Source organism: Strix aluco, chromosome 21 (assembly GCF_031877795.1).
Source record: "Strix aluco isolate bStrAlu1 chromosome 21, bStrAlu1.hap1, whole genome shotgun sequence".
NCBI lineage: Eukaryota > Metazoa > Chordata > Aves > Strigiformes > Strigidae > Strix > Strix aluco.
The window spans coordinates 1504693-1529039 of NC_133951.1; the positions used below are offsets into that span (position 1 = coordinate 1504693).

Below are 24347 nucleotides of genomic sequence, written 5' to 3' on the forward strand. Positions count from 1 at the left end.
ATATGACAAAAGCAATGGCTGTGCTTTTGTCAAAACAGCCAGTAATTTTTTCTGCACCTATGAGTCTCTGGGAAATGCTGAACTTGAATATGTCCAAATGTCAGAGCTAAATCTATAAAAATTGTTTACATTGTTGTTCCAATGATACTTAAGAATATACACATAGAAGAATTACTCGAAGCAAAATAGTTAGTTGGGTTCCTGGCAATACTGAGCATAGGTTTCTGACTTAAGTAATGTGAAAATGAGGAAAATTTTCTATATGGGTTTATAGTGAAAGGCAAACGGTGTAAAAACACAGATTTTTTTTGTTTGTTTTGTGGTTGTAATGTGGCTTTACTGTCCCAGTTGGTTTCCTTAGAACTGTGGATCTATCAAATGTTTTGAAATGTGAGTATTAAGTATGTAAACTGGGAAATTTCCATCCAAATAAGGAAAGATTCTGTGTCAGAACTTAAATTTCAAGCCATTAGCTAAAGAACTTAAGTTACAATACACCAGTTGTCATACTACTATGTATTCCATTATTTTGCCTTTACAATAAGTAATTTTTCAGAATCACAATAATTAGGATTGTGCTCTTGGTTCAATTAATCTAATATTACATGAAAACTTCATATGTTTTGTTTGGGAAAGGTGGTCTGTTCTATTTTGCAATTTACTTTGGTAGTAAAAAACCTACAGGAAGTGAGAAAAAATATTTAAAATGGCTCTTGCAGTTTTCTTTGTGAAATCAGTAGTTTTGTAGATCATCACAGACGCTGCTTTGGGGGGAGTGGAACCAAGGTGAGAGGCTTGAGTAGATTGCTCTAGAAAATAATAGTATTTCAACGCCCTATTTTCTTACCATTTAGAATGGCTGTTTAATTCTTTAGCTCTCATTCTAAATGCCTGTCAATGAGGCTCGATCATACAAGCAGGCGTTCAGGAGGAAGCAGAATGCTGCACCTAGACACATTATTTAAGAATACAACAGGGATGCAGGAACCTGGTTTTGTTCTGAATTCTTCAGGCTTCATAGATCATCTTGTTCAAGGTGCTTCTCTTTCTTCTTTTAACTTGTGGTAAAATGGGAGTAAATTTCAAATACAACTTTTATAAGGCACGATGCTTGTCTGTAAGAAAGATTTAATAGTATTAAATACTATCATAAGTGTGGCGATGCTTGTCATCACCTTTCCAAGAAATTTTCATGTCCTGTGTCTGTTAGTGACATGTCTTTTGGGCTTCTAAATCAAGGCACCCCAAACGAGTTTCAACAATGTGTCAAGTTAAGCACATTCTCATGAGTCACTGCTGAAAATACTGATCAGACAATGGCAGAAGGGAAAACGCATCAAAGGAGGAATTCTGAAGGTAGGAGTAGTGGAGTTTCAGTTTGAGACGTGTAAATGAAATGTGGGTTAGAGAGGAATGGTGAACCTGAATGTTTTTTGTGGTTTGAGTGGTTACCTGTCTCAGGACAAGCCTGCTTCCTCTCTTTTCTGATGTCTCAGCTGAAGCAATTAATATTTCATCTCTTTATAATTCCAGAGAGATTCCTCACCACTACAGGAGTCAAAGCTTGGGTAGTGAGGATTGTGTTTTCGTGAAGCTGAGGATTCAACAGATAAATTGCACACTTCTGACATCAGACAGAGCTGATAAGTGTGAAAAGTCTTATATCTTTGTCACCTCACTTAGGTCATAAGCAATACTTTCTTCTGTACTTCTTGTGTAGAAATGTAAACTTGATGTGTACTTAAGATACCAAATCAGTCCACCACTCGGTGATTGTGATCTTGCTTTATATGCAGTATTTGGTGTAGTGTTACCTATAGACTAGCTAGGGTATCTAGAAAGAAAGAGGGCAAGTGTGTTCTTATGTATATGTATACAAACACACTCCCACTCCCCATTTTATTTTATAAAATCCTAAACTAACATGGATTGGAAGAGACCTCTGAAGGTCATCTCATCCAACCTCCTGTTCAAACCAGGGCTAACTTCAGGTTTGGATCAAGTAGACTTGGCTAGCTGAGTTTTGAAAAACCTTCAAGTGTTTTATAGAATTTTGAAGTGTTGTTTAATAGAACATAAGATCTAGAATGTAAGATTCATCTTGCATTACTGGTTTTCATTTTTTACTGTTGCTGTAGTAGTCAAAATCCCGATTCATGTTTTTTAAGGGTATGTGACTTGACAGTATGGGAATGCTTAAAATATATGGACACCTAAATTATACAACTACAGACAATTACTGATTTTAATAGCTTTGTCTGTGCTAAATAAAAGTGTGTGCATGTGGAGAATGTTTTAAGGTGTATCACAAAGACCTTACTTTCTCTGGCTTTAAGAGGATATGGTGTGAAGTGAGATGACCACAGATACTGTGTTAAGTATTTTTACATGATTACTATTATGTATGGTGTTTGTAATCATCTTGTGTTTATATTAGCAAAAAACTTTTGTGAATATGCTCTGAATATGTAGTACGTAGAGACATTGAAAAATCAGGGTATCTCGTATGGAGGCACGATGATACTTAATTTAGTTACTTGGTTCTTTGGCTTTTATCATGTTAAGTGAAAAACTGCATATGTGTATCCTTTGCCAGAAAAAGTTTTTAGGTATTTTAAAGCTAACTAAAGAAGTAATTGTTTTTCAAAATAGTCTATGCTACCATTCTGAAGTTAGCGTGTTTTCCTGTTCTTTATCTCCACCATTGGTAGTAAAACATCACTGGGATATCTGAAATCTTCAAATGGAAGAAAGCTCTCTATCTTAAGTGATGGGCTAAGTTTAGGGTCTGGAACTAAACCAGAGTGAAGAAGCTTTTCTGTAATATATGATGGCTACAATTTTCTTAAAATGCCTTTTGAAAGACCCAACTTAACCATGTGGATCATTGTCGGGACCTACCTTTGTGTCATAAATTGCCAACTAATCTAAATGTGTTTGAGCAACCAGGATCACGTGCAAGTCAGTTATTCTTACAGATATCTGCACCCCCCAAAGTGATTTGTGTTGTTCCAGGGCAAAATAGAGGAGGGAAGAGCAAAGGAGAGAACAAAGGTTGAATGGTGTTTAAACCACTGGAAAAGCTTCTGGTGCTTTAAGTCAGTTTTTCTTACTCTTCATGATTCTTTTCACACATTTCTTTGCTGTCCTATATGCTCTTTCTTGGATGGTCAACCTTACTGCAGACATTAGAAGACATTTCAGCAGAAGAATTTTATCTGTGTTTGTAAGCCTTGTTTAAACAATCATTTCAGAACCGTTCTTGAAGTGACCTATTTTTCAAATGAAAAAGTTCTGTAACGCTGAGAGGTGCTATCTTCAGTAGCAAAAAATAAAATAAAATCCTATTGTAGAAGGATTTTATTGTAGTTTAAAAAATTGATCATATAATAAACTCAACCTGGCTTTGAGTATAGTACTGAAGTGTTTATCTTGTGATTCAGCTGTTGATCTGGGATGACTTAAACTCAATCACTACAGAGCAGCTCTGATACTTCTCGTGCTGTTTTTAATCCCTACTTGTAGATAATAGAGTGCAGCTGATTTAATACATAGCAGTGACTTGTCTTTTCAGAAAAGGCAAATGAAAGTACAGGTTGCACTAGATGAAAATGTTTCTTGTCTTTTAAGATTCTGATTCAATACGTTAGTGTGGTCTCACAGCTATGAGCTTGGACAAGATTTGAGCACAGATACCTCAACAGATTGCACTTTGGTTGTGAACTTGGATGGGCATTGTCAGCTGTGGAGGTAGCAGCAGGTGTGGTTTTATGTAAGTGTAGAAAATATAACTGTTCCTGTAATTCATATAGCCGCTGTCTACTGATACCTAAAGTAGTCCTAAATCAGCATTTTTTTTAAAGTCTGGTCATAAAAGATTTGCAAAAGTTTATTTCAAGATTGCTGAGCTTAGTGCAAATAAACATGCAGGAATAAGGTGGTTTTTTCCTTTTTTTTAAAAAATAGCTTCCAAAAGCTGTAGCCCTAAAGTCTAAAAATGCTCTAGTGAATGTGCATAGTGTTCCTGTAAGCTTTGCATACCAAGACTGTATTCTTATCGCAAGGTTGTGCGTTCAGGGTAACGGGAGTACAGGGGAGTCTGGTGTGTGATTTCAAGAGGAGGCCAGGGCTTGCGTTTCAGCAGTGCTGCTTACGCAGCTGCCGCGTTCCCCTTCTCCTCTTGGGTATTTATTCTGGTCTCACCACGGCCTCTCCCTCTGATAGCACAGCACTTTGTGAGTCCATGTGGTAAACTGGGCACCGGAACTCATCTGGCTACAAAAATTCACCCTCAAAATGGTGGTGTAATTTTTCTTCATTCCTGTCATTTCCTTAATCTGGTTTGTTGCTTAGTCATACAGACATCTGCTGGCACAACGGGAGGTGCTGTAAGGATGGGAACTGGTGGCAAGCACAGGAAATGACACTACCATTGCAAGCTTGCTGATGAACTGGTGGCTAAATATTTATCTATCTGTGACATGAAATACTTTTTAACTTTGTAGTCATTCATGAAAGCATTGAGGAAGAAGCTGATCCAGTTACTTAAACTATTATGTCAAATTGTTTGAGGATTTTAGGCAAATAATACCTACTTTCAGTGACAAAAACCTATTGAGCATTAGAAGTAGGATATTAAGGGTTTAACTTAAAATTATGAGCTTCCAGAATGCTGTTTTTAAGAACTTTTTTCTTCATTTGACTACTTTGACTCATCCCTTCCTAAAAAATAAAAAAACCTGGAATGAGGAGGGGGAGGGAAAAAGTTTGGGAGGATACTTAATAGATGTTTTAAATTTCCTTCTTTTAAATGCTGACCACTTTTTGAGACCAGATCTTTTTTGTTGTGTGAAATGGCAAAGGTGAGTTCCAAAATGCAGTACAGTGTTGATGCATTTAATGGTGCAGTGAAACCATGAGTTCTCAAAGAGGGTAAGTTTTCTATTTAAAATTCTGTATTGGGAATTGGAGGGAAAAAAAAAGATACAAATGTGTTCCTGTTTTGGATGTCCAGTGAATCTTTCTCCTCTCCTGCTTACCTCCATTCTGATGTTGTTTTATTCAGTGGCGGTTTCTGGGTAGTGAATAAGTACACTGTATGCATCTGTATCATGGTACATGTTTTTCTTCCCCTCTTGTGTACTAAAATCCTGCCTCGGGAATTACTGTAACTCTTATATTGGAAAAAATAGACTTTCAGTCTTTTCTTACAAAGGAAGAAAATTAATGGAGTGAGATTTTTCAGCTGCATTTACATTTTTAGGTTTGTGTAAAGATGGACAGAATCACAGATACCTGATTTTCAGAAAAAGTTGGAAATCTGTGAATGGAAAATGGTATCTGTAGAAGTAATGTAAGACTGTTATTGAATTATAGGAAGCATCTTCTTTTTCTGTATTTGCTTTTTGGTTTAATCAAAATAGAGGAGAAATGAAAGAATGAGAAGGCATAAATCATGTGACATTACAGAAACATGCTTTGGCTGTACAGGGGCTATTAGAATAAGAGACTAAAAAAAAGCCTCTGAGGTCGTATGTTACCAAATGCAGTACTTAAGAGGTATTGTCATACTAAGACAAACTAAATTTATGATGCTGCCTTCAAAGCTTGTCCAACCTGAGAGTAGGCCAAAGTTTCCCCCTTTGAAATTGAAAAAGATGCATTTATATTTATCAACATTTCTATTAAATGCTAGAGGAAGTAAAAAAAAAAAAAAAAAACAACCCAAACACCCAAAGGTCAGTCAGACAGGAAGACCATCACTGACCCCAAACTTGCAAATAAAATCATTACTGGAATGCTTTGTAACAGTATATGACAAAGTAAATGAATTGAGTTACTTATCACAGGTCAGTTTGCATAATTGTGCTTACATCAGTAGTCAGTTTGATTCCTGCAAATGGCATCTTACTAAGTGTTTTTTGTGGAGGAAAAAAAAAAAGCTTTATTAAGCAAAATAAAGACAATTTGAATGAAAAGTGCCATTAGGGATGGGGGGGGGGGGGGGGGGGAATGACACACCCAATAATCCCTTGAAACTGATTAGTAGAAAGGTAAAAAATTCAGTTGAATTCATGGAGCCTGCAAACACACAAATTAAACCATTGAGTTGATGGCTTTGTATAGTTGAACTTTTTCAGTCATCTAGCAGCACTGACCAACCACAAGGAAACGAAAACGGTCTGCAGCGTAGGGTTTGTGTAGCCATTCTACTTACAGACATGATCTAAAATTAATATTCTTATGGGGAGAAGTTCTAATTCGTATGAATTAGAAAAGTTAACGGTGATGTGTGAAAGTTGACTGATCTCAATTTTAAGTTTGTGCCCTCAGGAGAAAGAGAAATATGTATACTGTAGCTGCAGCCTACTAATATTTCAACTCTACTTCTACTCACAGTTTTTAGTTTTGTTTCTATCTTAGTATCCTGTTAGAAAATGGCTAGACTTTTTTTTCACCATATTTAGGTTTTATGGTTGCTATATTAGCATCTTGTATTTTCAATAGTAAATGTCAAAGCTTTTGTACTCTGGAAGTTTCATGTTGCATAAACAGTTTATAAGACCAAAAACTCCCACAGCTGATGCTATGTACATGCTGTGTAGTTGATGCATGTTACAGTTTTTTCTCTAGTGCTATAGCCCATCCTCAGAAAAGCTTTAAATTTATTTTTATAATATTATTTATTACTGTGTGTTTATATAGTACATGTATATGAATGCTCCTGTTCATGTTAGCTTTCCATGACTTCTGCTGAGAAAACTTTTTTTTTCTGGGCAGTGTGTTAATTTTTCCTTGACTCATCATTGCATATTACACAGTTATTTAGTAACAAGCAATGAAGAACTCTATGTTGCTAACTACAGCTGTAAAAATTACAAGTGAAGTGTTTCCCAGTCTTCTTTTCAGTTTTGTCATGATCCAAACAGGCAGTTCCTGTTGGCAACAGGGCTGCTTCACAAAATGCTGTGTAATAAATGTCACTCAAGAACACCAGTAAAAAACTTCAGATCCCAGTCACAAGGGGGGTTGTTTATTCGGTGATTTGCATATAGTCTGTTGCATCATCCCTTTTCTGAGAATGAAAAGCAAAAAGAAGAGCATCATCTCAAATTAACCACAGACCAATTAGCAAAATAAATTGAGGTGGAGTAGGAGATGAGCTCTGAAGAACTTGAGTCCTCAAAGGAGAGATTTATCCCTCTGTCTGTTGGACATCTGTCAGTAATTACTGTCTCCGAGTGGCTTTCTGATCACAGACTTGCTGGTTGGCTGTTCTCTAACACTTTCTGCAGTGGTCTTTCTGACTGCTGAGACTCAGCTTCATTTTTCTGCTCTTGATCTTGATATTTGACTGACTGTGTGTTGGTATTCTGAATATCTACAGAAGGGGACCGTTTTCCTCATGTGTTGTTCTGTTTTTCCCTGAGGGACTGACCTTTAGAGTGGTGATTATGTATGACCCAGGTGAAAACTTAGAAGTGACAGCCTTCTGCCTCAACATTCTTTTCTCTTTGTAGTACATGTAAATTGGTTTTCATTGATGTTTTTTCTTGTTTTCAGTGTCAAAAGGATTTTGGTATTGATACTTCAACAACTCTTTTAAAAAAACAAAACCAAAAAAAAAAAAAAAAGAGGTAATCTCAGACCAGTCTGTGCTGTCCTTTATGTATTGCTTAAACATGTTAAGATGACTCTGAATTTTGAAAAGACTCATGTCTGTCCTGTCAGATATTTGTAGTTCTCCCCCTCCTTTTGGAGGTTGCTTGAACATCTCATGATTTGCCCAGGACTCAAACATAATGAGTCCAGTGTAGCATTTGTTTGCATTTTTTTTTCAAAATTATTTTAAAGTGCTTTTTGTTGTTGTTCAGATAATTTATGTAGTCTTTTAGTTTTACTCTAATAACGAGTTATATAAATAATCAGATAAATCCGCCACATCCAGATTTCTGTAGATCTGTTTTTCTCTGGCTGCCCACAGAGAAATTGGTTTACAAGAAGGAACTGTTCAAGTGTTCTCCTCCCCAAACGAAGTTAATAGTCTGATTTTTCCCTCTCCCTTCTATTAAATCTTTAAATGCTTTGATTTCTGTTTTGAAGATTAGGTGTAAATGTTACATTTCACAGAAAAAGCAATTAAATATGACAACCATTCTGAATATTTTGAGATTTATCAGGAACATAGGAAAATCTGTTGGGCCAGACCCGAGGCTGATATACTTCAGTATCTTGTTTCAAGCAGCTCCATCTTACGTCAGTGTTACAAATGCTATTGTGGGCAAGACCAATTCTTGCTAGGTTTTGTATAACCAGAGAAATGAGGTGGTCCTTGTATTGTAGGACTTGGAATAGGGATGGGAAATTTACTATTTTAGGTTTTTCAGGCTTTGGCTATGCAATTAAAAATAATAGTGCTAATTACTTTATATGGATATAAAAAATGCTGCAACTATCATTATATTCCTTATAGGATCTTTCTTTGCGTGCTTTGAATTTAGCCAGTTTTCTGTCTCATGGGAATCTTACAATATCTGTTTATGGAACATGAGATTGTTCTCACTGTGCTTTTGCTTTGTTATATTATTTTGAAAACATTTGCCTCTACTGAAAGCAACTGCAATTTCTTTAACCTTTGTGTAATAGTGTGTTCATACCTCATCATCTCAGTAACTCTTCTCTGAACTTAGTTCTGTAGTTACCCTTCTGGATAGAGTATTTCAGCGAAGACAGACGTAAAGTATGTCTCAGTTTTTCACTTTTCTTGTTGGTTTTCTGTTGGCTGAGGGAATGGCATTGATTTTAAAAACAAACAAAACTGATTTTGATAAAAGCTTCGTTTCTTTCCTCCTGCAATGACAAACCTAAATTAGAATGCTCGGCCATGAAAAGAATATTTTAGAGTGCCTTTTCATGCTTGTTAGTTTGCACTTGGTATTGGTTTTAATTTGCCTCAGGTTGTTTCATTTAGCTTATTCACATTTCTATAATTCCTGTCTGGTTTTGATTAATGTAAATAATTTTATAATTTAATCATTTGCCTACCTATCTTAGACTCTCCATTCCCACTTGCCTGCTTTTTTCTGCCAAACTACAACTTCTGTTACTGTTTTGTAGAACTTTCATCTGCCATGTATAGTGGTATTGCTACAGTTACCTACTTCAGATGCCTGAAACATCTCTTCCAGATAAGATGGACCTTGGCAGCTTAATCTGGCACTTTTTTTTTTGCAAGGTTTCGTTTATTTATGATACCATATCATAAAAGTATGTGATGTGGAAGTGCTAGAAGGAGACTGAAAAAGAATTCAGCTCAAAATTAAGGAAGAGTAAAAATTCTTCTATTGTGGTAAAGTGGCAAAAAATGGCAAATTAACTTGAAAAATCTTACAGTAGAATTGTGCTTAAATGGGGTCATAGCTAAGAGCAGTAGCCAAAGATCAGCATTAAATACAGTAAGTGTTGCAACTGGTAAGGGTCAGCTTCTCAAGACTTCATAGTGGTAGAACTCTGTTGTTTAGAAGCGCGTAGCAAAACATTGAAAATGCTTTTGAATCATCAGGTCCAATTTTCTCTGAGGTGTTAAAATTTTAAACATAAAATAGCTATTATCTTCGTGCTTCTATTTATTTGGCAAAGATCGTATGTCATGCAAGGCTGAATTGCAAAGTAATGGGGGTTTTGCATTTCCAGTTAACATAGAGTAATGCTGCTGTGGCTTTTAAAAATCCTTTTGTGGTGTCGGGATTTAGAGCTGCTTTATGAGTAATTATCCTCTGAGGGTGGATGGGATGCTTTCAATTTAAGGCATGCATTTGAATTGTCGTCGCTTGTTGTTGCTTGGATCACACCGAGGCGTTAGGGCCGTACGCTTTATCTTTTTAGTTACTAACCGTGCCCGCTCCATTCCAGTTCGGGGCGAGTCGACTACTCGCCTCCCAGAACCGCTTGAGGGTGAAGGTCTCGCCTCGCAAAACTGCTTTTACAACCCAAGAAAACGCGCTTTAACCTCGGCCGTCAGCAGGAACGCGCGGACGGGGCAGTAACTGTGAACACACCCCGCCCAGCGCCCGCCTCGGCTCTGCCCGGATCCGCTTTTCCTCACAGGAGACGCTGGGGCGGCGCCGGGGCCGCGCTCCCAGCACCGCCCACGGCCTCGCCGTGTTTACAAACACGCGTCAGCGGCCTCCGGAGCTCCGCTCCACCCGCACCCCGGGCGGCACGGTCGGCGCTGGGCCGCGGGCGGGCGGGCGCCGCCGCCATGAGGCGCTGGGGCGCGGGGCACGCTGGGAGGAGGGCGGGAAGCGCGCGGCGGGGAGCGCGGGTTTCCTGTGGGGCGGGCGGCCCTCGCCTGGCCCGCGTCCGCGCTCGCACCGGCGGGACGCGCGGAGCCGGCGGGCGGCGGCGGGGTCTGACTGGCCCAGCACTGATTTCCTTGCTCGCCGAGGTCAACAGTACGCTAAAAACCGACTGGTCGGGGTTAAATAGGTGTTTCCGCCCTCCTCCCAGTCCCCCCTCCAAAAGAAGCACGTTCATCGGGATGTGTTAGTCATGTTTAAGAGTGTTACGCTTTCCAGTCTTTATTACTTAAGGAGATCTGGAAGATCCGTAAAAGAAAAAAAGCTATAAAAATAACTTCAGAGGTATAACTCCTTACTTTCTCTTATTAATTTTCAAGTCACTTCAGGAATCGGTTGGGTATGTAACCAGGGAGCTTCACCATCCCGATCATTCACCATTTTTAATATTTTGCTGTAATTACGTGATGTTTTTTTAACGCTTTCCCCTTGACCAAAATGTGTTTGTGAGAAAATGACTAAATCGCAGCACGAGTCCTGCTAAGTTTCCACACGTCGTTAAATTTAAGCATGCAAAGAGCTCCAGGATGGTTATTGGGATTACTTAAAAATGTGGTTGTATATGGCAGCGGTTTTGAGGCTGTGTGTTGGAGGAAGTTGTTACTGCTTACAAGGGGCTGTTCACCTAGAAAAATAAACGTGTGCTTGTCAGGTGCGGAGATATCAATATGTGAAATCTTCATTCGGTTGTGCAGGTTTTGGTATCTGAAGTGCTTATCTTGTTAAATCGCATATGAATGTTACTGAGAAGTGGTTTTGCAAATGAACCTTGTAGAGTTTTGTTTAACAAAAATCAAATCTCACTCGAAGCATGTGACGCTGTAATAAAAAGATTATGGATAGCTCCTAATGGCTTTTAAAAGCTGTTTAATGCTGGTTGTGTCAAAGTAAGCAATTAGGGTCACTTAATCTACTTGATTATTCATTACATTCCTCTAGTAGTATTCCATGCTTTCAGATCTGTGGAAATGTGCATCTTGAGAAGGCTGCTTCACCACTTCATAGCCCTCAGTCCAGAGCACATATCTAATAAGAAAACTGAAGAAAGAAAACTTGATTATATGACAGTTTACTAGCCCCAAGCACAAGCAGACTGTAAATGAACACCATTGTGTTGCTATAGCATGAGCTTCAGGAAAAAAATAACACATCTAAAAATATGGAGTCATTTAAGGGAAGTTTGGTCAAATAAAATAGTATTAGTGGATTGGACCTTACATAGAATTTATACATTTCTGCTAAACTCAAGTCAGATTGTTTTAAGGCTAGATGATGCAGGTAAGGTCTGTTGATTCTTGATTTCTGTGTTGCAAACAGGTTTTGATGTGGGCTGGATAACACTGGGCCACTTAGCTCAAAGGGCCAGAAGCGGAGGAGTGCAACGAGTGCTTTGAGATCTTGTTTAGCGTCAGTGACAATTGCAGCAACTTGGTGCCTCAGATTAAATTTTGGTCAGTAACTTGGAGCCCTAGTTCTGTCCTGAACAGTTAAGGTGGTTGCAGAGCAGACAGAGAAGAATGTCTTGCTTACACTCAACTGGCAGGGAAAAATGTGTAGAATAGTACGTGTCTGCTATGCAGCTCCAACATCAGGACCAGGTTATGTTCACGGAGTGGGTTTCTGGCGTACCCCGACTCCCAGAACACTGGGCAGTTATGTGTAAGCATGAGTCGTTCCACCACATCTAGCTGCTGTTTCCTGCTTTATACAAGAGACCAGAGCTGCTGGTGGGCAGGTTGGAATGACCTGTAACTGTGCAATTTTGTTTGGTCGCAAAGAAAGTGACTAAATCTGCATCAGTTTAGAAAAACATGGGCAGAAAAATCTCAGCTGTCCTCTTAAAATGAATATAGCTTCTGACAATGGAATTTGCTGTTTGCTCTACAGTGTTGGTAATACAAAAGTAAACAGACTTTCTGCTGGCGTTCAGTCACTTTTTACAGAGTAGCATACTGATGACCGGATGCTTGAAAAGTAATTTCAGTGTGTATTACAAAACTCTGTTCAGCATTCTATGTCAACAGCTCTGTTTTCTATGTTATTGCATTATGAAAAGAACAGGAAGGTGTATCAGCTTTGTGAATTTAGTACTGGATGTTATTAATAAATGAATACAAATTAACAAAGTTGTGATACACATAATGGAAAATGTTAAAGTACCATTAATGCCTTTAACTTTTGCGAACTGAGCAACCATAGGAGTGGTGCTGCTGGCCTGATGGGAATTCACCTGGCTGCTCTCCCAATCTGCCTGTTTTCTCGCTCTCTGGGGGTGTGGGGGTGTGTTAGGAGATGGAAATCCATTGGTAATTTTCAGCCGGCATACCCCTCAGGATCCCTAACCGATTGTTAGCAAAGCAGGCACAACATTTCTATAGTTGCAGCAGAGCCAAGGGATAAAAAAAAGCTGAGAATCAGGGAGTCATAACTGGCTTTCTGATGCTCCACATTTTCTGTGCCAAACATATGTTGGTATAGAAGAAAGTCTGATTCTAAATACCAAAGTGTGGGCAAGATTTAACTAAAGTTTTCTGTAAAAGAAACCAAAGCTCTAAACTGTTGCTATATTTTACTGCATCTGATGTGCGTATGCGATCGTATAAATGGTCTTAACCAGTATGGAATGGTGGTGTAGCTGCTTATAACAAGTGCTGATACAATCCCAAGGGTAAAAATAAGGTTTGCTGTAACTTTGCAGGTAGCAGGCACTGTGTTCTGTTCCTAAGCATGCATAACATAAAGACCTGTTGACTCAAATGTACAAAAACAGAAGTTTGAATTTCAAATTTACTACTAGATGTTTGTTAGCAAGTTGTTTGGTTTTGACCTGAGCATAAAAATGTTTCTAAAGATTATTTTCAATTCCTGCAGAGCATGTGTGTACCACTGAAGAAAGTATTTAACTGTCTTCTGAATTCATAAAGAACAGTGATTTGAACAGACCTGAAAAGAGCCCAAATAAACAACAAAACCCCCCTCTAAACAAAAGGTGCTTGAAAATACGGTAAGGCTATCTGGGCTGTTACAATGAAGTGTTTGTAGTGTTTATTTTTGTACATAGACATAAATAAGTTTTAGCATCCTCTTCACAGGTTATAACCAACAGTGTTTCCTAATTGCTTACTTCTCCATTCTGACAGTGCCTGGTCCTTCTAAGAGAGGAGCACACAAACATTTCTAGAAGATTTTGATCAGGTAAAACTTTCTCATTGCAGATGCTACATTTGCCAAACTGAGTACAATTAATGTTGTCTTTTTGTTAGCCTCTAATATTTTGAAGTCGACACCACTAATGTGGGTGCTTGATCCGTGTTTCCCAGGCTGTTCCTGGGCCGTGTTCTCTCCCCTGTGCTGTGACACCCGGGAGCAGTGACGGGCTGCTGCAGCAACTGGGTGTCTAATTCTGTTTGGTCGGGTCAGAGTGCTTGCTTGCTTTTTTGTGCCCTAGTGCCTATGAGAAAACTAGGACTAAGCCGAGTGAGGTGTGTGCACACATACGCAGACTGACTTTCACCTGAAACTTTTAAATTTAAAGCACTGCACTTGTTTTTCGTGGATGTTACAGAGCTCTAAGATGGGGAGTTACCTCTACTTTTAACCTAACCCTTAAAAGGCCAGCAGCTGTGTATGATGTATCAAACCTTTTTTTTTTTTTTTTTTCCCCTGGGGTCTTTTGAGGCTAAATTTGAGGAGGTACAAACTCCTTTCCCAGGGGTAGCCCCCCTCCCAGCCGTGTTTGGGTTCGTGTATTTATTTTACCCTTGAGCGGTGCCCCCTCTCCCCCCCCGCGTAGTGCCGTTTCTCAAAGCGGTGCGAGCGCAGGGCACGTGCGGTGCACGGTCTGCCGGGGGAAAAGCACGTCCGTGGGCTGCGGAAGGTGCCGGTGGCCTCGCTCAGGGGCCCGGCGCGGGGGCTGTCCCCGCTGGGGTGGGGGGCGCCAGGAGCGGGCGGCGGCGGCCCGGCCCCCCGCAGGTGCCCGGGGCCCCGCCGCCGCGGAGGAAAGCGGCTCCGGGGAGGAAGATGGCAGGCAGGCCGGCCCCGCCGGGCTGAGCACGCTCCGCACCGCCCTGCCCTCCCTCCCCTCCCCTCCCCTCCCGGCCGGCCGCTCCCCCGGGCCGCCAGCGCCGCGGCGGGGGCCGGGGCCCGGCGCAGCCCTTCCTCCTTCTCCCGGCGCCGCCGCCTCCGCCGGGGGGAGCGCGGCCGCTCCGCTCCCCCGCGCGCGGATCTGCTCCGTGTTTTCCGGGCCTTTCCCGTGCTCTCGGGCCCCGACACTCGAACGTGCTGCGCGGCGCTGGCCGCGGCGCCGCTCGCCATTGGCCGCGCCGCCATAGCCCCATGGGCGTGCGGGCCGCGCATTGGCCCGGCGCCGCCGTCCATCAGACAGCGGCGGACTGCGTCAGGTTGGGTTGAGCGGCGTCCCCTTCCCTGCCTGTGTCTGGCGGCGGCTGCGGCTGCGGGGCCGGTGCGGGCGGAGGGGCGCAGCGGAGGGCGGCCCGCTCCCTCGCTCGCTAAGATGGCGGCGGCGGCGGCGGCGGCGGCCGTGGCGCGGCTGGAGGGCCGGGAGTTCGAGTACCTCATGAAGAAGCGCTCGGTGACCATCGGCCGCAACTCGTCGCAGGGTTCGGTGGACGTGAGCATGGGCCACTCCAGCTTCATCTCCCGGCGGCACCTGGAGATCTTCACCGCTGCTCCCCCGCCGCCGCCACCGGCCGGCGCGGACGGGCCGCCGCCTCCGCCTCAGGGGGACCCCGCCGCTGCTACCGGCGGCGGCGGAGGGGACTTCTACCTGCGCTGCCTCGGCAAGAACGGCGTCTTCGTGGACGGCGTGTTCCAGAGGCGGGGGGCGCCGCCGCTGCAGCTGCCCCGAGTGTGAGTAAAGCGGGGGCCGGGCCTGCCGTCCTCCCCCGTCACACCGGGGCCCGCCGGGCCGGGCAGGGCCCGGGCCCACCCGCCGGCGCCTCGCCGCGCTGGGCTGCCCCGTCCTCTCTGGGAGGACTGGGCTGCCGCGGCGGGGGGTGGTGCCTCTGCTCATCCGCGCTGGTTGTCCCCGTTGCCGTTGGGCTGGCACATGGTGCGTGACAGGCGGGGAACCGACCCGGTGCTGGCGACACACGCGAGCGGTGCCCTAGGCCTCCTTCCCCGCCGCCCGGCACCACCCGGGCACCGGCGCCTCCGCCTGTTGCCCTCGAATGTGTCCTTCCTCCGGCGGCCCGGGCCCCGCCGGCACATCCACCTCCTGCTCCAGCCCCTCCGGCAGCCGGTGGTACAGGTGGGAAGCGTGAGACCCCGGTAGCGCCGGGGCTGGTGCTTGACAAATGGTCACTCTCCTCCCGTGCTGTGTCTTGCACGTAGCAGTGTCTGTTGTGAGTTTGGGAGCAAATCCGTCTGCAGCAGTGCTTGGAGGTATTGTAATTAGCAAATAGAATTGGATACACCCTTGAGTATTGTTTACGTGCTTCAAAGGAAACCAGTCAAGTGGTTATCCACATATCTGGGATTTCTGAATTTAAGATCAGTGCTAAGTAAATCTTGTAACACCCTCGGTGCTTTTTCAGAATGTAGGGGGATTGTTTTGTGCGTGTGATTCCCTTCTGATTTTGTTGTAGTTTCAGCCTCTTTGCCTAATTGTAACATTTGTTTTTATGGGTAAACTGAATCATCCACGTTAAATACTTCTGCTAGTCTTAGTGCTTTAAAATGTGTTTCCTTACATGACGACAAAAGTATTAAGAGTTTTTAAATGGTAACACATTCCTGTACCGTTACCAAACGTTAACTGTCTTTGCAAAATAGTTTTCTAGGGGAGTATGTGAGGCCTACCTACTATGTTTAAGGATACGTTGAACTGTAAATAAATAATCTGTGTTTTGAGGAGTCACATGCAGGAAAAGTGAAAGTGTTTTGGTTTAGTATATTTTAGTCGTCTTGACTAAGAAATACCTAAAAGGTTACAAGTGGTTTACCTTTATAAAACATACGCCATTAGTGACACAGTCTTAATGCCTTACAAGTTTTTAAACTGTGTTTAGGACGTTGATGGTGTGTATTTTCCACTTTGACGTCTCAATGTTAGTTTCCCCACCTGGTTCCTCTGTGAAAATCAAATTGTCTTACCTTTCTGCTTTCTAGGAAACACTCATTCTGAAAGGATTTAACAGTGCCAGTATGTGTAGAGTTGTATAATCACGAATACAGTTGGAGGACTTGTTTGACCTTTAACTGTAACTTCTATTTTTGCTTTCTGCTTTTTAATATTAATAATAATTTGGCATGTGGTTAATCTGTATTTTAATCTAAGACATTTGTGAAATATAGATCAAATACTTTTTTTCTTTGTAAACAGTTTGGTATAATACACTAATTGCAGGCAAGTCATTGTGTGTTACATATGTTGATTGCAAACAGTCTAGAGTTAGTTTGAGTAATTTAGTCAGTAGCATTCTGTTAAATGCTTAAGACCTCAGGGGGGAAAAAGTGCTCTTTCTTCATGCTGTCCATGTAATTATTGACTTGTAATTTATTTTAGTTCTATCAGTGTCACTTTTTAAGTGGAAAGAAAATTCGGAAGGATTTTTTGTGTCACTTTTCTATTGAACAATGATGAAAACTTCTGCTTCTGTGCAGTTAAAATTTCTTCACGAGTGTATGTGGGTGGTGTTACAGAAACTAGCATTTGGTTGAAACTGCCTGTGTTCAGTGATTACACCATTTCTTAGACTGCACACTAGTAGCCTTCAGTTTCAAGATCTGTAAGCTGGTTGAAGTAGTTATGTCCTGGTTACAAAATGTAGGTGTGATCTTCCATCGAGTTTTGTAAATGAAAGGTGGCATACCTTCAGTCCTGGCTAGAAACAATGGAGCAGTGTGTACACTGGGTGAACTAGGATTTCTTTAGTCAACAGGGATGAGTTTTATCTTGAAGGGCAGGCAAAACCTACAGGGTCGTAGTTAGATTGGCGATTAAGATCAAGTGCTGCTTTATTGCTTTCTTAAAAAGATAAACCTGTTTATAAAAGAAAAGTCTTACTGGAGTTGTATAGGGAAATAGTAGTTTCATTATTTGCAAAGGTTTGTGTTTTTTTTTTTTTTTAAACGCAGGAGTCTTCAGGCAAATTCAAAGCAGACGTTATCTGCTTACAGCAAGTCTTTACTGTGAATTACTGATGACTAATATTGTTTGTAACTGTGTTCTTGAGTTTCATTGTAGATTTAACTGGTCACACTGAAGATGATCTGGATTTTAACAGTCAAATTTAGTTACTTCAGTTCAACACAAACATTAATTAACAGTTGAAACATGGTTGGAAACAAAGTAGTTTTGGTATGAGTTCAAGATTGATGATTGCTAACCTCCAGCTCAAGTAATCACTAGATCTATTTTTGTTGTTGTTTAATCCTACTATGTTGCCAGTAATATGCTTTGCCTATGACTGCACAATCATTTGAAATTTTAATGGCAGGTGAAGTTTAAAAACATCAGGGTGGCCTGTTCCTTCTGTTTGTTTTTAAGTGATCTTGGAAACCAAGAATGGAGGGTCCATCTCTGCTTTTTTCTAATGAATAGTGGCTTACAGTTGACTCCAAGTAAAATGTTGTTACAGAGTTGAAATGTCTTGTTTAATTGTCACTAATAATTGTATGTAGTTCCAGTGTCCTTGGCCTTTTTTTTTTTTTAATATCAGCACAGTGTTTAAATATGACTGCATTAATAGTGTTATTGAACTTCCTGTTTTTGGAAGGGAAAAGCAGAAATACAACTTCATAGTCTTCCACAAAACAACATTTTTTAACATCTGGGGAAATTAAATTATTAATGCTAGAGTATACTTTTACCTGTAACAAAGGCATCTGTCTTTCTAGAGATATAAATGCCATAAAACATGGAATTACTGTGCATTAAGATAACTGTTCTGGTTGCTAATTTTAATGCTTCCCTGGAAGCCTCACTCACAATTCAAATGTTAAAGTTATCAAGCAGGAGGTAATAGCAGTGGGAAGTGTGTTTTTGTTTTTCTGATTCTTGCCAGACTCGCATACATACTTGTGTATATACAAACCAGCTGTCATCTTGTTAGATGAATAAAATGGGGGCTGGGGGGAAAAATAGCAATTTTTTTTGTTCATGTCCAGTAAGTAGCTCTCCTGTCAGTGTCATAACACACAGAGGCATGGGATGAAAGAGGCTTTAGAGTTTCCTGTTAAATACACACAAATCAAAGCAGTTCAGTTAGTGTTTTACAACTACGTTTAAGATGCATGGACTATCACTCTCTAGTTCATAAAGTTCATGTTCTTTAATTGATTTCATTTGATGCTTGTCAAATTTCCCCCAACTTCAGTGAAAGTATTGTTAGGATATATTGCTAGGTAAATAATAACATTAATATTTGACTTTGAGGTACTTGGCTTGAAAAATACTTTTTGTGCTGGGCACAGCAGCAGTTGTTGACAGGAGTTGTATACGGCTTTTGGAGAGGCAGGATTCCAGACAGATGTAACTGATACAGCTGGAAAAAATGGACTGGCTTCTGGGTACAACTCATCTCTGAAGAAGTGTTTTTTTGTTGTTTTTTTTGTTTTGTTTTTATTTTTGGGTTTCTTGGATGTGCTTCGTGTATAAGCATTTGAGTTCATGAAGATTCTGGCACCTTGGGCTTGACTATTCCAAGACAATGTCTTGTTCATTTTGACAAAACCTTATATTTTATATTTTACTAATTACTTTTGGTTTTGGGGAAGAAGATTTGTGAATCGTAAACAAGATAACCATTAACATGAGAACAGCATTTCCAAGTCAGCAAAGATGCATCTAGTCCGTTACCTGCCTCCAAGAGTAGTCAGTAGCAGATGCCTAGGGAGGAGCATAAAAACAGATAAAGGCAAATGGTTGTTTTTCCCTTGCTTTTTCTTCTGGCTCCCAAAGTCAGAGTAGATTTCTTCTTGAGTTAAAACCATTTACTGTTTCAATTTTTTTCTCTCACTTCTAAAAAATAATTGGTATCTTTTTTTTACAACCCCTGTAAACCTCTTCTATCCACAGCATACTTGGACAGTGAGTTCTGCAACGTAATTGGAGCCCATGTTGAGGAAAAATATGTCTTTTCGCTGAGTTTTTTTGAACTTGACACCTGGTAATGTCATTTGATGTAATTTAAGTTAGCTCTTTTATAGTAAGAGTAAATAATTCTCCCATTCTGTCATTCATTTTGTAGACTTCTTTACATTACTAAGTATGGGAGATCTTGCAGTAAACCACATCGAGTATGTTTTACTTCAGCTTACCATCTACTAACTAATCCTAAATCAAGACTATATGGCTACAAACTAAAAATTTGTGTTCTTGTGCTTTTCCTCCTAGTGTACAGAGGGCTGAATCAATATTTTTAGTTTGGTTTTGTGGTCTGGATCTACAAAGTGGGGTTATTACTGTCTTTTAAGTAGTAGAAGCTTTCCTGCCGATGAAAACCAGTAGATTCTGAACGAGGATCAAATATATCTATTCACTAAGTAAATTCCTTGGAAAAATTTATTGTGTTCAGCATTACCTGAGCAGGAAATGGTGCAACAGATGTAGAGAACCTCTCATGTATCAGTGCACTTCTCTCTATCATCTTACTGCAGTTACTTAAATTATATGCAAAGTTGTGATTGCTGTATGAGTTAGAGCTGTGGCCGCACACACGCTCAATGAAAATTTCTGACTGGAAACAACTGAGGTTTGGCTTAACAGGCGAGGTGAACGGATCATAACATCCCCTTAGGTAGTGTTACTTGCTAGCTTAGGAGGAATGTTCTTAGTTTTGGCTTATGGTTTATGTTTTAAAGATTTTCGTTATGAATGTGTTAGATGCTTTAAGAAATCAAACAACGCTTTTTTCAAGGAACATATTTGCAAGTATAGATTAATACCTCAGGCTGGATTGGCACCTGCTTTTTCCCTTTCTTGACATCACTTTTGATAGATACAGTTGATTGTAAGGAAGATGGTTGGCTGAAATGTTTTTGAGACCTAATGATTGATTTGTATTCAGAGGAGTATTCTGGAGTTCCATACTGGTTATGTTAAAACTACAAATTACTTACAAATTATTTCTAAGCATAAAACTAAGAAATGTTGGACTTGGCTGTGACTTACGAATCAGACTCCAGAAACTTTTATTTACTTTCTTTAGCAGACACTGTGTGCCATGCCATAATGACTAATAAGGTTAACTGGGCTGTGTTTATCGGTGGGTTTTTGGCTACTTTAAAGTAGGATTTGCAGATGTCAAGCTCAGTAGCAGTAGTGTTCTCACATAAGCAGATCTGATTGAAAAAGAACGTGGGAGGAAGAAGGTAGAGCGCATGTTATTTGAATTGAAAATAGAGATGAGCGTGGAGTTCCTATAGCCATAATTTGTGTTATAGTTGTTTCTGTCATCTCGTTTTTTTCATATTTCCCTCTCAATTGCACACCTTATGAGTGACTTTTTTTTTGTTATTTTATTGCATATTGTCGTATGCCAATCAGGTAGTTAAGTGTAAACAGTATTATATTTGGATTAATTCGCACTTGCCTTGCTTTTTCTATTGGGATGATTGATACATATAAGAAACTTCCTTACCCAGTTCTACAGTTTTACTGATCTTACAAATATCCTTACATCTGTAGTTAGCTATAGGAGTAAATACATTCTTTGTATAGTTATATGGAATACTGTAAACTGGGAAATCATCGTAAAAACTGATGGTTTCTTTATTGTCTGTTAAGTTCCAATTCTATGACAGAAGCAAGATATGTGTTGTTTTGGTTTAAAGGTGCAAAGTCAGTATTAAAACTGTCTGTTGCAAGAATCTGTAGTTGAAAGAAAGTTTTGAGATTGTTACCTTCAGTTATAATAATGAGGTAAGAGATATGTGAATTAAATCATTCTTTGCTTTGCATTGATTAAATCAAATTACAATACTGATCTTAGGTTGTGAAATGCATAGTGTTTGAGTAGGAAGAGACAACTTTTGCTATTGGGTAAGTGTAAGTTAAATAATAAAGAAAATAAGTTAATCTTTCACCCTTGCTTTTCAAAATAAATGTGTACGATTAATCTGCTTATAATTAGAAAATAAAATTGACTTGTAAATATTAGTCTTCCATGAAGGTGGATGTGTTTTAAAGAATAATTCTGATGTGGAGGAATTCTGCTGCTGCTGGTTTTTGGTTTTGTTTTTTTTTTTTCTTTTTTGAGCAGGTGTAATTCTCATGCACAAAGCAAAAGATTTTTCTCACAGTCACGTCTAAGCTATTCAAAATAAGATGGTTGTGCATCTGATTTACTATATTTTTCAGTAAATACAGCAGTGCCTTTCCAAGACCTCTCAAGTCAAGTTAATTTATGTAAAATCATGTAAAACACTGGAAAAAATATAATTTCAAAGAAAATTATGAATTTGTCATGTAGTAGTGTGAGGCCATCTCTTTTACAGCCTATAAGGAGTTTTCACAACAGTCTTGTGTTTACTAATAAGCAGATGTCTTTAGTGGAACTTCATACTGAAATATTGGGAAGGTGGTGGTTTTATCTACTGTCTTGCTTGTTTTCATGATAAAAAGTTGATGTGTAGTGACATTTGTCTCCTGTGACTTCCTGCCTTTAAGGAGTTTTTTGACCTAGATAAAGCAGTCAGAGGGGAGGAACCATATTTATTCTGCAGCCATTCCACACTGGATGGCATAGAAAATAAACATTATATTCTTCAGTTAAGATTTCATCACTACTGTTTTATCACTGAAGGGTGCTGAGGCTTTAGTAAGTTACTTGAAGAGCTAGTGCAAATGTTTGTAATTTTGTAATACATAATTTTTTATAGTGTTAAAGAAGTTCTGTACATGATTGGAGTCTGTTTCTTCGCGTTTGTTTGTGTAATTCTGCTGCAGCTACTGCATGTGCTTCTGTGCTGTTCTGTCCTCATTAGTACTGCGAATCATAAACTTTTACAAAGCATCGTCTTTGTATGCTGTACAGTTGGGTATTTGTGGGAGTAAAACTTTCACTATTCAAAATTTCAGAATGTCTTAATGAATATTTATATGAACACATCACCTTTCTGTTTGTCCATGTGCACCAAATAAAACGAAAAACATGAGCAGGTTGACAAACAGTTACGCCTGTGCTAAACTAAACATTCCTGTTGACTTCAGCAAGACAGCTCATGTGGCTACGGATGCATATGGAATTGAGCATTTGTAGAATCAGAGCTGTCAAGTAAAAAAGCCAGAGACATGTCATTATCATAGCTTTATGAAGCGTAACGGAATTAGTATAAAGTTGACTGGAATTAATTTCAATTCAGTGTTAATTTAAGGTTTTACATTAAGAATTATGGAAGGGACCTCCGGCCAAACCCTTGCTGAAAGCAGAAATGACTTCAACATTAGATTGGACTGCTCAGCACCTTGCCCCTTTGAATTCTGAGTATCTCCAGCAATGAAAATAACTATAACTATAAAATGCTTAATGTAACTACAACCCCATATTGAAAAAAATATTATCTGTATTTCCAATAGCAGAATTTTGGGAGCACATAGGCTGGTTAGCATAATGTGCAGCTTAGTGCTAAATTATCAAAAAAATACTTGATCACTACCTGCTACTTGATACTGTTGTTGGTGATCTGAAGTAAAGGCAATTAGGCAATTGCTGATAAATATTTACATATTATATCAATGTTGGTAAATATTGTCCTCACAATAACCAGGACAAAAAATGGACTTGGTCAATCCATTTAAAAAAAAAAAAAAAAGACATCTCAAAAGGTATACAGGCCAGATCTACAGGGTAGGAAACTTCTGAAAAGTAGTAGTAGAGTGCATTTGAAAGTCATGACCATAAAGAAATCATTAGATGCCTGTATTGAGATGATGTGTCAAAGCAGAGTGATGTGATGATTGTGTGGAAATAGGGGAGCTGTATCATGGAGTTCCGAGAGTGCTGGAACTTCATGTGGTTCTGGAATCAAAATTTGTGTTAAATGATCTTGTAAAACTGCAAGGGTTTAAGAGGAGAATTGCTAAAAAGAATTGAAGGCTGCAGAAAATCCCAAATAGTGAGGGATTTAAGGAGTTGGGTATGTTTGTCTTACAAAAAAGGAGTGCGAGATGACTGGGTTGGTGTGTATATGCACTTTATGGGGATGAATTAAGAGTACTGAAAGGCCTGCTAATGGATCACGCACAGGTATAAAAACCCAGAGGCTGTAAACTAAACTGTCAGGCACATATTTTTAGCAGTACTGGAACAGCTTACTAGGAAGAATGGTGGTATCTCTATTTCACCATCTTCTGCTGATCAAAAATAGATACCTTCTTGGACGAGGTGCTTTAAACAAAAAAAGAAACCTTGCTGTAGTCAGACCTGGTGATTAGGTGCAGTATGGGTACAGCTGGATGAAATTTCATGGCTTAGGGCTAGAAGAGGTACAAGTAGGTGAAGCTTCTTAGCTGTTCAGCCTTTACTTCCTCTGCAAGTCCTTTTTTTAATAATCTCCCATTAGGTTATAGAAAGAGACTTTTTTATTGTGTGTTTTAACAAGGAGTCAGTACTTGGCTTGGGTTTTTAATTAAAATTGCTTCTAAAGCATCAAACATCTAGTTGGGCATTTGTTTATTTACACTTGCCAGCAGTGTTCTCACAGGCAAATGATTCTGATGCTTTTGTTCATTATCGTTTTAGTCTTCGTAATGGTGTACACCATAAAGTTTCAAAGATAATTTTTGTATAATAAACAGTGATTCTTTGAAAATTCTTGTTCTGCAAATAAGCCTTAGATATAGCTTATGAGATATAAGCCTCTTAGTTCTCATGTTGATAAGAAGTCAGGTTAGCATGTAATAGAAAAAGGGCTTACACCTTATTCTGAAATTAAATTTAGGTTTTGTAAGTCAAATAAATGTGTGGTTTTGGTTCAGCGATGATATGGATGAACTAACATGTTGCTAGAAGTTGCTTTTAAATT

General features: G+C 39.9%; 1 protein-coding gene and 1 long non-coding RNA gene across 4 annotated transcripts in view; one reads left to right on the plus strand and one right to left on the minus strand.

Annotated features, from left to right (window-relative positions):
• Positions 1 to 11208: 11208 nt before the first annotated feature.
• Positions 11209 to 15068, minus strand: LOC141932831 (uncharacterized). The gene is made up of 2 exons (XR_012625944.1): positions 14932 to 15068; positions 11209 to 11384 (listed from the first exon to the last, which is right to left on the minus strand). It is a non-coding gene; the product is annotated as an uncharacterized LOC141932831 (long non-coding RNA).
• The window catches only part of FOXK2 (forkhead box K2), a 49069-nt gene continuing 38882 nt past the window's right edge, over positions 14161 to 24347 (plus strand). Inside the window, exon 1 of one of the 3 annotated variants that reach the window (XR_012625942.1) lies at positions 14161 to 15227. Coding sequence is in view for 2 of the 3 variants with exons in the window: in XM_074846971.1 (XP_074703072.1) it covers positions 14872 to 15227 (356 nt within the window). In the remaining variant the exon portion in view is untranslated. The other 2 variants (XM_074846971.1, XM_074846972.1) reach the window with 2 other exon arrangements.